This window comes from Pholcus phalangioides, unplaced genomic scaffold, assembly GCF_987345545.1.
Source record: "Pholcus phalangioides strain wild (caught in Gottingen) unplaced genomic scaffold, Ppha-v1.0 ptg000015l_1, whole genome shotgun sequence".
NCBI classification, from domain to species: domain Eukaryota; kingdom Metazoa; phylum Arthropoda; class Arachnida; order Araneae; family Pholcidae; genus Pholcus; species Pholcus phalangioides.
In genome coordinates, this window is record NW_028301608.1 from 55,559,351 (window position 1) to 55,572,974 (window position 13,624).

At 37.1% G+C, this 13,624-nt stretch overlaps 1 protein-coding gene across 2 annotated transcripts; it reads left to right on the top strand.

The window, feature by feature from the left end:
- On the top strand, positions 1–13,624 carry LOC149076253 (uncharacterized). 2 transcript variants are annotated; one of them, XM_089243827.1, is made up of 4 exons: positions 1–130; positions 2,921–3,033; positions 5,621–5,750; positions 13,359–13,624. In XM_089243827.1, exons 1-4 carry the CDS (start codon positions 9–11, stop codon positions 13,450–13,452), a joined length of 459 nt encoding a protein of 152 aa, XP_089099953.1. In that variant the 5' UTR covers positions 1–8; the 3' UTR covers positions 13,453–13,624. The 2 variants fall into 2 exon arrangements, with proteins under 2 accessions (XP_089099953.1, XP_089099952.1); XM_089243826.1 differs by having other exon boundaries at positions 50–422.

Consider the following 13,624-nt stretch of genomic DNA (forward strand, 5'->3'; position numbering starts at 1 on the left):
TCCGGCAAATGGCCTTGGCGGCCGACGACCACCAATCGACCAACCAGGACAAGGCAAGACAAGACCGGGGGACCGGTTTTTGTTTATCTCCCCGTGTTATCTTATCCGGCGGAAAAAAAAGAAAAGAAAAGTGGGTTGGAGAATGAGAGAGAGATCTCAGTTTTCTCTTCAACTCACTTAAATCTAGCATAAAAATTTTTTAGCTCGTTGTTATCGATATATATATATTTTATTCAAATTATGGCTTCCAAAGCGATCCTCGGCGTCTTGTCAAGGAAGTCTCCGGTCCTCTCTTCTTCGCGGAGCATATTCGTCAACTGCCGGCGGCGACATGTAAATAGTAACGTTGTTAGAAATGCGTCTCACTATTATTGTTTTAATAGACCGTTCACGAAGTCCCATCCGATGCTGGAGGAATCTAGGTAATATATATGTACACCCCCCCCCCCCTACGTATAAATCATGGTGAGTTTTGTACTACCAGTGAGATAGATATCCGTGCTATGCTGACTTTTATGCTTATTACAACGTTATCACGTCGAATGCATCAACTCGATTTTTCGCTATCCGAAAGTCCTGTGAAGTAGATGTAGTATCGTATTGTGTGTGGGGGAGGGGGGGGGGTGCCCTGAGCCAAAGTGGTTTTTCCGATGCCCCCTACTTGATCGAAGATGCCTGCCTACCAATTTACACCGTCACAGTGGAGGCGCTGTATAGATATTTTGTGTACATTGTGTATTTAGACCATTCTCAAACCTCTCCCGCTTCAACATGCCAACTTCTTACTTGCCCACAAACCTTTTCCACACTTCTTTCGAAATCCCAGGCTGTGGTCTCTGGCCCTTATGTGCTACTGGGCGCACATGCAATTTTTCTCCCCTAGTCATTGGGTTCAACTATACATTTCAGTCAAATGACTTTTACATTGCATTGAGTTGATGGCTGTCTTTATGGGAAGTGATGTGGGTGACTCGATACTTTCGAGCAAGGGGAGCCATCTCTATAAATCTTTGCTTACTTTTCCGACACAACTCTGCCTCTTTTGAGGTAATGGAAGTAAGGTGTATTTCATCAGCCCGGGGTTGTGAGCAATACAGAGCGGGGGCCATTTTTGGTCTGGAGGGTTTTGAGCGGTTTTATCTACCTACAAGGTTTCTTTGAATGAAAAACTTGTTTAGGCTCTCTCTCAAACTTTAAACTATGCAAACATTCAAATAAACACACAGTAATCTTTTGCTTATGCAAAACAAACACTGTTTGAACACTATATTATGTCTTTAGCATTTCAAGGGCTAAAAAAACCTTCCACACCAGAGCTTGACAAATCTGAAGTGTCAGGTTGGTTGCCGTGACAACCAATGTCTAATTTTCTGTCTGTGGTTGTCGAGTGGTCATAGTGATGGACTCGCATTGCGAGGATCCGGGTTCGAGCCCCACCGGCGCCACAGTGGTGGTCGGCTGAAGTTTGTTTTCTGTGGTTTCCAACTTCAAGGCGCGAATGCGAGCCGATCTCCCTGTTAAAAAGTCTCGCCACAAAGAGCAACGGGCCTACAACGTAACAAATATTATATTCAATCATTACACTTCATTCACAATTTGAAGAATAGATGGCAGCACTGAAATATCAAGCACAACACTAGCAACACACTCAGACTGTTAGGTGCGCTCACTTTGTTCCTGACTCTGCCATGAAGCTGGGCTGGAAGAGATCTCGGCAATGGGATAAGTCCGGTGGCAGAGCACCTGGCATTCATGTCATGTCTGTGGTTATTGAATACAAGTCTAAGGATAACACAAGATTTTCAGAATTCGTATATCATCATGTGTGTCTCGACTTTGAGGGGGGTCACCCCCCTCAAGGAGGAAGTCTTCTTCCTCCTAAGCAGATCATGCTCCACTGCTCTCGTCTCAATGCACAGATAAAAGCAGGTGGCAGAAGACGACCTGGGCCATGCTGGAAGCTGTGCATGTATATGTTGTGAAGTTTGTTTCTGTGTGATGCTTGTTGTAGTGCTGAAATCTGCCATTAATTTTTCTAACTATGAGCAAAGTGTAATGATTGAATATTTTACCATTGTGTATGCCTGTTGGTGTCTGTGGCGAGACTTTTTAATTTAAAGATCAGCTTGCATTGGCATCTCTAAGTTGGAAACCACAGAAAACCAACTTTAGCCGACCAGCATTGTGGCGACGGTAGTCGAAAATCCCTGGAAAAGTTAAAAAAAAAAAAATTTTGCACTATATATTTTTAAAATAAAATTCTTGGCTTCCATGAAATATGGCTGGCACCTTGATTTTTTTCCCGATTTGTCAAGCCTTACCTTATACATTTCTATGGGTACAGATGCTGCCTTGGATACTTGAAGCATACATGTACACTTAAAGAAGCAAGAAACATACATTCAGAAGCATGGACAATATACATAGTGTGCTCGTGTAGAAATGTAGAAGGGGACCCCTTACTGGCTTGAAATACCTCTGCCCATGTTTCGCCATTTCTATCTCTTAGTGGGGCAGATAAATGGCGGGTTCCAGTGTTTTAATTTCTGAATGGGAAAATAATATGGCTGATATATATGTCTTATGTATAGTCAACAGTAGGCCTATTAGTTTTATCCTTTATAGTGGAATCATAGCTGTTGATGTAATTAATACAACAATTTCTGTAAGTGTTCTATTTATGCTTTATTGCCATACAATTTCTCTACCAAAGTACTAGTCTGAGAAACATAATGTAAATCTAAATTCTAAGCCAACTTTAGATTATTGTGCTTATAATTTGGTGAGCAACTCTTACATATATTTGGCATTCATATTATAGGCCTACTGTTATTTGTTATACATCAATGCTTGCTTGAAAATAAAATTTATTTGTTTTGCGTGAGTAAGTAATTGTAACGCTTATTAATGTTTTTTTTAGAGTAAATGTATGTTTTGTACTGGGCGATGGCACTCGTCTTTCAGCTAAAGGAAAAGTTGGAGAAAGCTTATACGATGTCAAAGTCAATAACAACTTGGATATAGAGGGCTATGGTAACATGAGCTTTTCTCTTATTCATTATATTTTTTAATTAAATTTGTTTTTTGAAAATTTTCAGTTTTTACGCCCTCTTTTTGTTATCTCTTGCCTGAAGGGGGGGGGGGCAGATCTCACTCTAGGCCACAGATTGTGTGTCATCTTGAATTCAGTTGTAGTTCTTACTGTCGATGACAAAGACCTGAATAGTTTCATAACATGATATAATATCCCAAAATTTGAGGCACATGAACAAAAATCAACATTAGAATCCCAATATTACTTCTCTTAAGTTTCTTATCCAATAGGAAGCCTTGTATTGAGTACAGTGAATCCTCACTACAACGATACCAGATATAACGATAAATCCCTATAATAATTTTTTTTCCAAGGTTTGTTTAGAAAGGCCTGTAATATAATGTAGGGCTGGACAAATCAGAAAATGAAATTAGGCACCAACCAAATTTGTTAGAAGCAAAGCGTGTCCCCCCTCCCCCCAACAAAAAGTCCTAAATAATGGTTTTTAAAAAAAAAATTTCTGAGACTTTATGGTCCCTTCCCATGTCGGAAGACATTATGAAATCAAAAAAACATTATGAAATTAAAGAATTTTGTGTCATACTCTCACTTCAGTTTAGCAATGATGCATGTGAAGTTTTAGGCACCAAAACCAGTTTTCTAGTCGACATGACACCTGAGATTTGTCCAGCCCTATTCTAATGTTATACTAACGCCTCTTGATATAATGATATTTCCTCTACAGCAGCGATTCTCAACTGGTTCTCAGCGGAGCCCCAAGGGCTCTGTGTGCACCTCCCAGGGGCTCCGCAGCGGCCCGATGAAATAAATCAGTAAATTTGATAGATATGTAAATAAGAGAGGTCTACAAGGTCCCGCCATTAAAATTACGTACAAAAAAGGGCTCCTTGAATCAAACAGGACTCCGCCATAGAAATTATATACTTAAAAGGACTCCATGAGTCATAAAAGGTTGAGAACCGCTGCTCTACAGCAATATTTTTTCCCTGGTCCACAAAGTACCATTATATTGAGGTTTCACTGTATTTGTATTCCCCTTTCAATGCCATCTTGCCTAACTTGATGGTATGTATTTCGGCAAGTACAAGATATTTCACATGAACGTGATCACATAAGTATCATTGCTGAAATAAGAAGGTTTTAAGGATCTTAAAACCTTCTTATTTCAGCAATAATACTGATGATAGGAACCCAGATACCAATGTAACTTTGCTTTGACTAATAACACATTTTCCATCTTCCACACCCTTCCCCAACCTGCTGATCAATAGCCTGGCAATGGAGTCAGCTTTTGTTCAAATTTTGATAATGTAAGGAGAGAGACTGTGTTTAAGATATTTTTCCCTTCTGTTTGCGGTAATATACAGGTACAGTGTAAATAATGGGAAAAAGCTAGAGTAATTTTCTTCTGTATTTCAGTTAAAAAATTTTAGGTATTTTTTGAATTGCTATGCCAACTTGGCATTTGTCAAGTGCTGTCATTTATCAATAGTAATTATAATAATGACACTTTTTTGAGATAATGTAGACTGGAATACTTAATTTGTCGCTCGGATATTGGTTTAAGCATAATTTCTTTTTTCACATGAATGTTTTCAATAGTTTGTTTATTCTATGGAATTTTTATACCATTTTCATACATCTTCCTAATGCATTGTAGAAATGCATGTGTCAAAAATTTTGAGTTCTTAAGTATTAGAACATTGTGTAATGCAGTAGGCTACACATGGTGCAGCTTGAAAGCTAAAACCCTATCCGATATTAACTTACCATAGCATTGCTGTCAAAGGCTTATGAATTAACAGCCATAACATTAGCATAAAGAATATTGCTTCTTTTTCAAACTACAGTGATTTTTCACTTACACCACGGTGCAAGAGAACAAGAAGAAAAAAGATGTGAGAGAAGGTACAAGTATAAATGAACAGCATTACACAACTATATCTTTGACTAAGAGTATAGAAAAATCACCTTGTGTATGTGCAACTGAGAGAAACGTATTAGAGGGAGAGGGTGCATCATGGCAACCACATCCTTTAGCAGGGCCCGTAGGCTGAAATCTTGCGTGAGTCCCTCTTTATGATCAATTTATAGTGCGAAAAAACAAAAAATGATGTAAATCGTTCTGGGCCCCAAGGCTGGAACCTTGTTAGTTCTGCTCTTGGGGGGGGGGGGGGGGGCATGAGCAAGAGATCACTTTGTTATGAAATTATATTGTAGAATGCGTTCACACAAAGCCATGTGGCTTTGTATTGAATTCTTTCTTATCAACTCAATAATTTCTCGTCTTAGCTAATTCAGATTTATACTATTAAACTATACATGGACCCTATAGATATTTCTCTGTATGAATCTGGACATGTCGGAATGTGCTGTGTATTTGTTATATACCTAATGTGAAGTTTGTTTCTGAGGAATGCTTGTTATATGCTTGTGCTGCCACGTGTCTTCTGAATGATTCAAATTACTGATGACTTTTATTCATGTATGCCTTTTTGTATTAGAACTGTATTCACATTCACTTTTCATAAGATTTGCTTTAAATTCAATTATTTTGTTATATAGGTGCATGTGAAGGAAATCTTTCATGTTCAACATGTCATTTGATTCTCAAGCAAGAAGATTATGATAAATTTGGAAACCCAGACCACGATGAGGAAGATGTGTTAGATACAGCCATTGGAGTCACAAAAACGTATGTTTTGTGAAAGTATATTATCAAAGTTCTTAGTTATCCATGTAATACACTGATACAGATTTGAGGCATAAAAGATATTTATTTATTTTACATTTCGAAAGTTAGCGCAGACGTCTTCATCCCCAAAGCAGAATGTTTAGCACTGTCCTGCTATGAGCCCTCGGTTGACTGGAAATGTTCTGCGGTAAAAATCCCCATTCATGTAAGAGTGTTTTTCGCACTTTTTCCTTAAAATTCCTCCAAATTGTTCTGCATTAGCTGTAATTGTTCTGCGATCTACGTCACAGATTTTGGCACATTCTGCTTGGGGGTCTTCGTTATTTTTCAAAAACCAAACAGATCTGCAGGCTACAAAGTTGATGATGATAGTGATTTTGATTTGCAGCTAACAAAGGTCAAAAAATGCTGCTCCAAAACTTGAGAAAGAAGAAAAAATATTTCATTGATTTCATGCTCACACTGCATACTGCTCCACTATTTGGTAATGAAAAGTGAAACCTTTCACAATGAGAGATTTCATTTTTATTTGTAGAGTTCCAGTGATTTCATGTGTAATGTGTCACATTTTGAAGTGCTGCTGGAGCTTTATCATGTTGAAGAAGGCAGTAATCATCTTCATAAAACTATCATTTGTATGATCGAAAAAATTGAGTTGGTTACGGGTTTCTCTGAAATTGTGCATTTAATACACATATACAGCGATAGAATTAAAGTCACTGGTTCCACAGCCCAGACCAGTGAATATGAGAACCTTCTGGTACGAAGACATATCATGACTACTTTACTGCACACTAATTCTGGTCATATAGCGCCATATGCCGATTTACAAAAAGTGGAGTTGGATGAGAAATGAAGGCGCCATCTATCAATGGTTGCCCCAGGCTCAGTAGGTAAAGAACTTGATTCTCTGATGTTCTTTGGTCGGATTTGAACCTGTGGACTTTCACGGTAACCTTCACAGTGGAAGACAAGCATCTTACCACTGTGCACTACTCGGGCATGAAGACAGCATGACTGGTCCAATAATCAAAATTTGTTCTGAATAATGATTATTTATTTTCCTAAATTTATTATTTAACTGCTTTGCTTACAAGCTATTGGCAAGAAATTCGGATGATCTCTGCTTGAAAAATCTGTGATAAATATGGTAACCTTGTCCTAACCTAATTGCATGTTAGAAGAAAGGAAAAAGTAGAAAAGTAAGAAAAAAAGCAAATGAAAGGAAAACAGTATATTACATAAGTATAAGAGAGAGAGAGAGAGAGAGAGATATTATACTTTTATCTCTCCGGTCCCCTTATCTGTAATACTTACAGATAAAAGAGTAGGTATGAAGTAGATTTCACTTTTCACCCTCACCTCTGTCAAATTGTTGCCATTCTGCTCGTCATAAGTCTAGCACTACCTATTCTTTTTGCTCTTAGATGTATATAGTAGAAGGATGCATCACAGAAGTAAAAAGAACTACTTTATTTTTCTTCGAGAGTTGCAAGAAAGCTTTGCAGTGATGAGAAGAGAGGAAAGAAAACAGAACTTTTTGAATTTATTCCACTGGCGGTTGGGTGCAATATTACGTCTTTGATCATAAATATATAAAACAGAGAGAGAGGGAATTATGCATAATTCCCAAACAAAGTTGGAAAGCCTGATAAATAGAGCCCGGAAGTTCAATCAAAATGCCATAAATGACTTTTTTTCTTATTTTCAAACTTTTTTGGTAAAAATGCCTTTTTTTTTAAAGTTTTCCCGCCATAAATGCATATTTTCACATATATTTTTTATGTTTATTAGTGAATTTCAGGGGCCATATTCTATACAATTTGAATAGTTTGAGCATTGAGAACTAAAGAATCACTGTTTTTAAAATTTTCCAACTTTCTCTGCACTAATTATCAGAAAGCCCCACCCCTTTAAACCAACCAGCCCATTTAAATGCGAATAAGTGATCTGAGAGATAGAGAAGTTGGTGTTGCTGTGCATTAACTTTGCTTTGACTGGATGGTGTTAGATGTGAACAATTTTGTTTCAGATAAATGCAGCCCATGTTAGAAAAGCAGAAGAAAATATTAGAAATTTTTGTTTCCTCCATATGCCTCACATAAACATGTCTCGCTCAGGCATTGAACTCCATTGTATATGTATAGCTGACCGATGACTGTCCCAACAGGTCATCAATTGATGTCATGGCTCACACAAGGTGGGGTAGGAGCAGACAGGGCTCTGGGTCCCATGTTGTACTCGTGATTTTGTTTTTTACACCATTAATGCACTGCAAACAACCGAGGCAATTTATTTTACATATATATATAAAAACTGAAGAGCCAAAAAAACTGGTACAGGCATGCGTATGCAAATAAAGAGATATGGAACTAATCAGAGTATGGCGCTGCGGTCAGCAACGCCTATATAACACAACAAGTGTCTGGCATAGTTGTTAGATTGGTTACTGCTGCTACAATGGCAGGTTATTGAGATTTAAGTGAGTTTGAACGTGGTGTTATAGTCGGCGCACGAGAGGCGGGACATAGCATCTCCGAGGTAGCGATGAAATTTGGATTTTCACGTACGACCATTTCACGAGTGTTATGTGAATCCGGTAAAAAATTAAATCTACGACATTGCTGCGGCTGGGAAAAGATCATGCAAGAACGGGACCAACGACTACTGACGAGAATCATTAAACGTGACAGACATGCAACCCTTCCGCTAATTGCTGCAGATTTCAATACTGGGCCATCAACAAGTGTCAGCATGCGAACCATTCAACGAAACATCATCGATATGGGCTTTCGGAGCCGAAGGCCCACTTGTGTACCCTTGATGACTGCACGACACAAAGTTTTACGCCTCGCCTGGGCCCGACAACACCGACATTGGACTGTTGAGGACTGGAAACACGTTGCCTGGTCTGATGAGTCTCGGTTCCAATTGCTTCGAGCTGATAGACGTGTACGGGTATGGAGACAACCTCATGAATCCATGGATCCTACATGTCAACAGGGGACTGTTCAAGCTGGTGGAGGCTCTGTGATGGTATGGGGCGTGTGCAGTTGGCGTGATATGAGACCCCTGATACGTCTAGATACGACTCTGACAGGTGACAGGTACGTAAGCATCCTGTCTGATCACCTGCACCCATTCATGTCCATTGTGCATTCCGACGGACTTGGACAATTTCAGCAGGACAATGCGACACCCCACACATCCAGAATTGCTACAAAGTGGCTCCAGGAACACTCTTCTGACTTTAAACACTTCCACTGGCCACCTAAATCCCCAGACATGAACATTATTGAACATATCTGGGATGCCTTGCAATGTGCTGTTCAGAAGAGATCTCCACCCTCTGTTATGCCTACGGATTTATGGACAGCCCTGCAGGATTCATGGTGTCAATTACCTCCAGCACTACTTCAGACATTAGTCAAGTCCATGCCACGTCGTGTTGCGGCACTTCTGTGGGCTCGTGGGGGGGCCTACACGATATTAGGCAGGTGTACCAGTTTTTTGGCTCTTCAGTGTATATAAATATATATATATTTAGTATTCAATTAGATTTTTACCCTCAGGGGTGTGCGATAGATGTGGCCACACAGGGCCTGGGTGGCAGATCCCCATGGTGCATTTCCACATAGGGGAGAATTTGGACACATTTCTGCACAATCAAGCTTCTTCTTAAATATCATCTCTTTTTTTTTCCTTTCTATCCCTACTTTCTTTTATCCCCTTCCTGAAATGGATAGGAGTTGTATAGAGGCTGTATCCATATTACATTGTTAAAGTTCAACTATTTTTCATCACTTTTCATATTTTTTGGAATATTTTTTACCCTTAAATGTTACTTGAAAGTTGCTAAAGTTGTGATTATGCGTAATCACTGATCGCCTTAATAAATTTGATAAATTTTAATGTGTTTATCACTTTCACCAGCAATTATATATAATTCCTAATTGAAGTTGGTATATTTGATAAATGTAATATATATATATCGGTTCTGTTTTTCATTTAACCAGTTTATTAGTTTGCGATACATCCACAACACTTTTTTTTGCTAAAAAATTAGATTAAAATAAGTGTTAGCCATAACCTAATGCATATTTTATACATCAGAATTAACTCATAAGATAAATCAACAATTTACCAATTTGAAATCTGAATATTTATGCTGATAAAGAGTCATCATTGTTTACAAAATATTTAAATCCTTTTTCCCTTCAAATGAACAGTTTTGTCACTCCGCCCATTTCCTCTGAAATAAAAAGCTTTGAAGGTGTATGTCCTAAAATTTATCACTGATTTAACATGTTTTTTATATTTGTATTTATCATTGATTTAGTGTATAACATGAATTTGAATCCTCAACATAAATACTGTAATTGAAAATAGTGTGAAGTGCAAAATTTTTACATTCCTGTCTGAAAAAACCTTGCTTTAAAATTTTCAAAAGCACAATTACATGATGCGGACACATGATCAAACACATACTAAAATTCTGATGCAAAAGTTCACTCCAATATTTCAATATAAGATGAGGATTCCGAAAATGTTTTAATATCTTTTGTGCTCTTATAATTAAGCAGTGTTTGAAATGCATTTCTCCAGTTTAGTGTACCCTTTGCATCTTTTTTTTTTTTTTTTTTTTTGCCTTCTAAATCGACCTCTGCTTGACTCATGAGGAAGTCACTGTATTTAGATTCCTCTTTCAAACCCGGGATAATCATTCTGATCTTTGGATTCGGTTTTCCCATCATGGAATGCATGAAAGATAATTTCAGTTGCACAATTTCATGTGGATATAGCCCCCTTACTACATCGTATTAAGGGGTAGATTTTATTAGATAGATAGATTGGTAGATAGCCCATTTACGGTAGAGAAGAAAAGAAGGAAAAGACAGGAAGGAAAACCGAAAAAGAAAGAAAAGAAGAGCCTTTGTTTTCACAAGTGCGGGAATAGACTGTGCGGATTTGTTTCAGAATTCGCCATGTGTGGAACTGTCTATACACCCACATAGGGCAGTGCTTGAAGGAGTCCTGCATACGTGGTAATATAAAAAGAAGCTAATTTTCTTACTATATTCGAACAAGGTAGCTATGTTTCAACTATAGAAATGATAATGATCATTCCAAATAATGTAACAAATGAACGAGAATTATTCGCAACTTCAAGTAGTCCCACAGGTCATTTTCTCTGCAGGCTCCACCTCTGGTAATTGTGGTCCTGGAATTGGACTAATAATGAGGGGTCTCCTGACATTTTATTTTGGGCTTGAAATGAGTTTAACTTGCATTATAATGCAGTTATTATAAACAATAATTACAGCAGTAGAGGGGAATAAAGCAACCAATTTTTCAGCTAGTTTATAGACCCTTAATACCTTAGTTTTAGTTTTTTTTCCATAAATTATAAATGCCTTTTGTAGTGCCTTTTTGCCCATTTTTAGTGCCTGAACTTCCTGGATCTGCTGATAAATATAGAAAAGTTTTATAAAAATGTTTATAAAACTTTTCTGTAGCTTCTTTAAACCAATTAATTATTTTTTCCTGCATGTGATACGTGCACTACACATATTTTGCCATAAAAAATTAAAATAATGTGAAGAAGAAATAAACATTCATAACAACATTATCACTTGTCTTTCTTCACACGTATCAACATGTGCGAACAAAACTAACATTACCATTCGGAATCATAATCTTGGACCATAATTATGTTCAGTTAATTAAGTAATTAATGGATGGATTATCATATTTACAAATACAAGCTTGGTAAGCTTCTTATCGAATCAAATTTAATTAAAGTGTGTTATTTGAAAAGCATATTTGTGCTGATAGAAACGTAGGAAGATCAGTGGTCCTTATTCAATTGTGTAACCTCACAGAAAATTTCATATTTGTTTATACTGTCTAGTAAAATATAGATTGTGCTTTATTATTTAATGTAAAACTAGTTTGAAGCATATTCGTTGAGGAATTGTTATATCATGGTTGGTTGAAGTAGGCCTACATAATTTTTCATCACTTTTTTTAAAAACTTAATTTTCAACAAGCTCTATAATATTGCAATCGCTGATAGATGATCAGAGCAGGTTAAGAAATCTTATGTATGTAAACAGAGTTTTTCATATTGAAGTAATTACTGAGTTTTCTACAATGTGTGACTGGTAAATCGAGTGAATCACCCCTCCTTTCGAAAATCAGCCTGACGTGCGTCACATGAGTGTTACATTCTTTTCTATGTTACCTAACATCTGTGCTTGTTTTTTGAAATTTCTCAGCAGGTGTTTGTTCATGTGGTAGCTGTAATGCAAGAGTTGTTAGTGCATTGCATTATGGAGTAGAGAAACAATATGGAATATTTTCTTTCAAAGTGGGTAAAACTGCAACAGAAACCCATGAAATGCAGCAGAATGTGTATGGAGATGAAGTATTTCAATTTGTGGATCATTCTGGAAACACCAAGTTTTGTTTCCAGTATAGATTGACTATAAAAATGTGGCATTATTATCCATTATTGATGAAGTCTCCACAACAACTCCATTCAGTGTTGTTTTTGTTCGTTGCTTAGGTGATGAGGAACAAACCTTGCACAAAGTTTGTGTTTACCCAAATATTTGGTCACAGTACTTTGAACAATTTCACATAAAAGATGCAATTCTTCTGTATAATTCAGATGGACAAATGCTGATCTAGTAACAATAACTGCCAAACTCTGTCAACATTTGTTGCTGTTCTATTCTTCATAAATCTCCCACAACTATGCTCACCTTTGACACTTTCATGACCTTCACAAAAGTATGCGAATCAATGAAATACAGCCAAACCTTGCTAGTGCGTCACCCGATTAACACGTCACTCCGCTTACCGGGTCACTTTTTGGAACTCCCATTTAGAATTAGCACAGCTATGACTTACTCCGCTTAACGAGTCACTCCGCTTAATGAGTCACTCCGCTTACTAAGTCATATTTTTGCTCTCCCAAGAGTGACTCATTAACGAGGTTTGACTGTATTGTCTCACAAGATACAGCATCATCTACATACTCATTTTGCAGCATTTCGCGGGTTTCCGTTGTAGTTTTTACTCAATTTGAAATAGAATTCCATATTAATTCTCTGCTCCATTACCTCCATTATGCAATGCACCAAAAACTCTTAGGTTACAGCTACCACGTGAACAAACACCTGCAAGAAATTTCAAAAAACAAACGCAGATATTAAATAACATGGGGAAAAAAATAATGCTCATGTGGCAGCACATCATGCTGTTCATATTTTAAGAAAGAAGGGTGACTCACTCTTCTTACAGGTCACTCCTTGTATTACTGAATAATATTTAAAACATATACAGTGGATCCTGCTTGTAATGCTTTTCAAAAAATTATTTTGAAAAAACTTAAGTGGGAAAATACTTCAAATTTGATGGGTGTTAGTAAGAGTTGAGACCTTGAAAATTAGTCATACTAAGCTGGAAAATGATACAAATATGAACATTATAAGCAGTATCCACTGTATATATCTTCTGTCCACTTTCTTGAAATTTTACTAACCAAATTTCATGACACGATTATGTACTTTAATGTCAATGTTTAATATTTTTTCCCTTCAGGTCTAGATTAGGATGTCAAGTCTTTTTAAAAAAAGATATGAACGGTGTGGAAGTGAATGTTCCACTAGAGCGACATGACAGCAGGGGAGATTAGACAAAATTTTTATGAAGACAAAACATTATATATATATACACATATATTTTTTAAATATAATCAATCATTCTTGTTGTATACATTGTTGGCCCGCGAGCATGGCATCTATATTTCCACAGTTGTACATGACATTTACAAGTAACTGTAATGAATAAAATGAGATATATTGTTA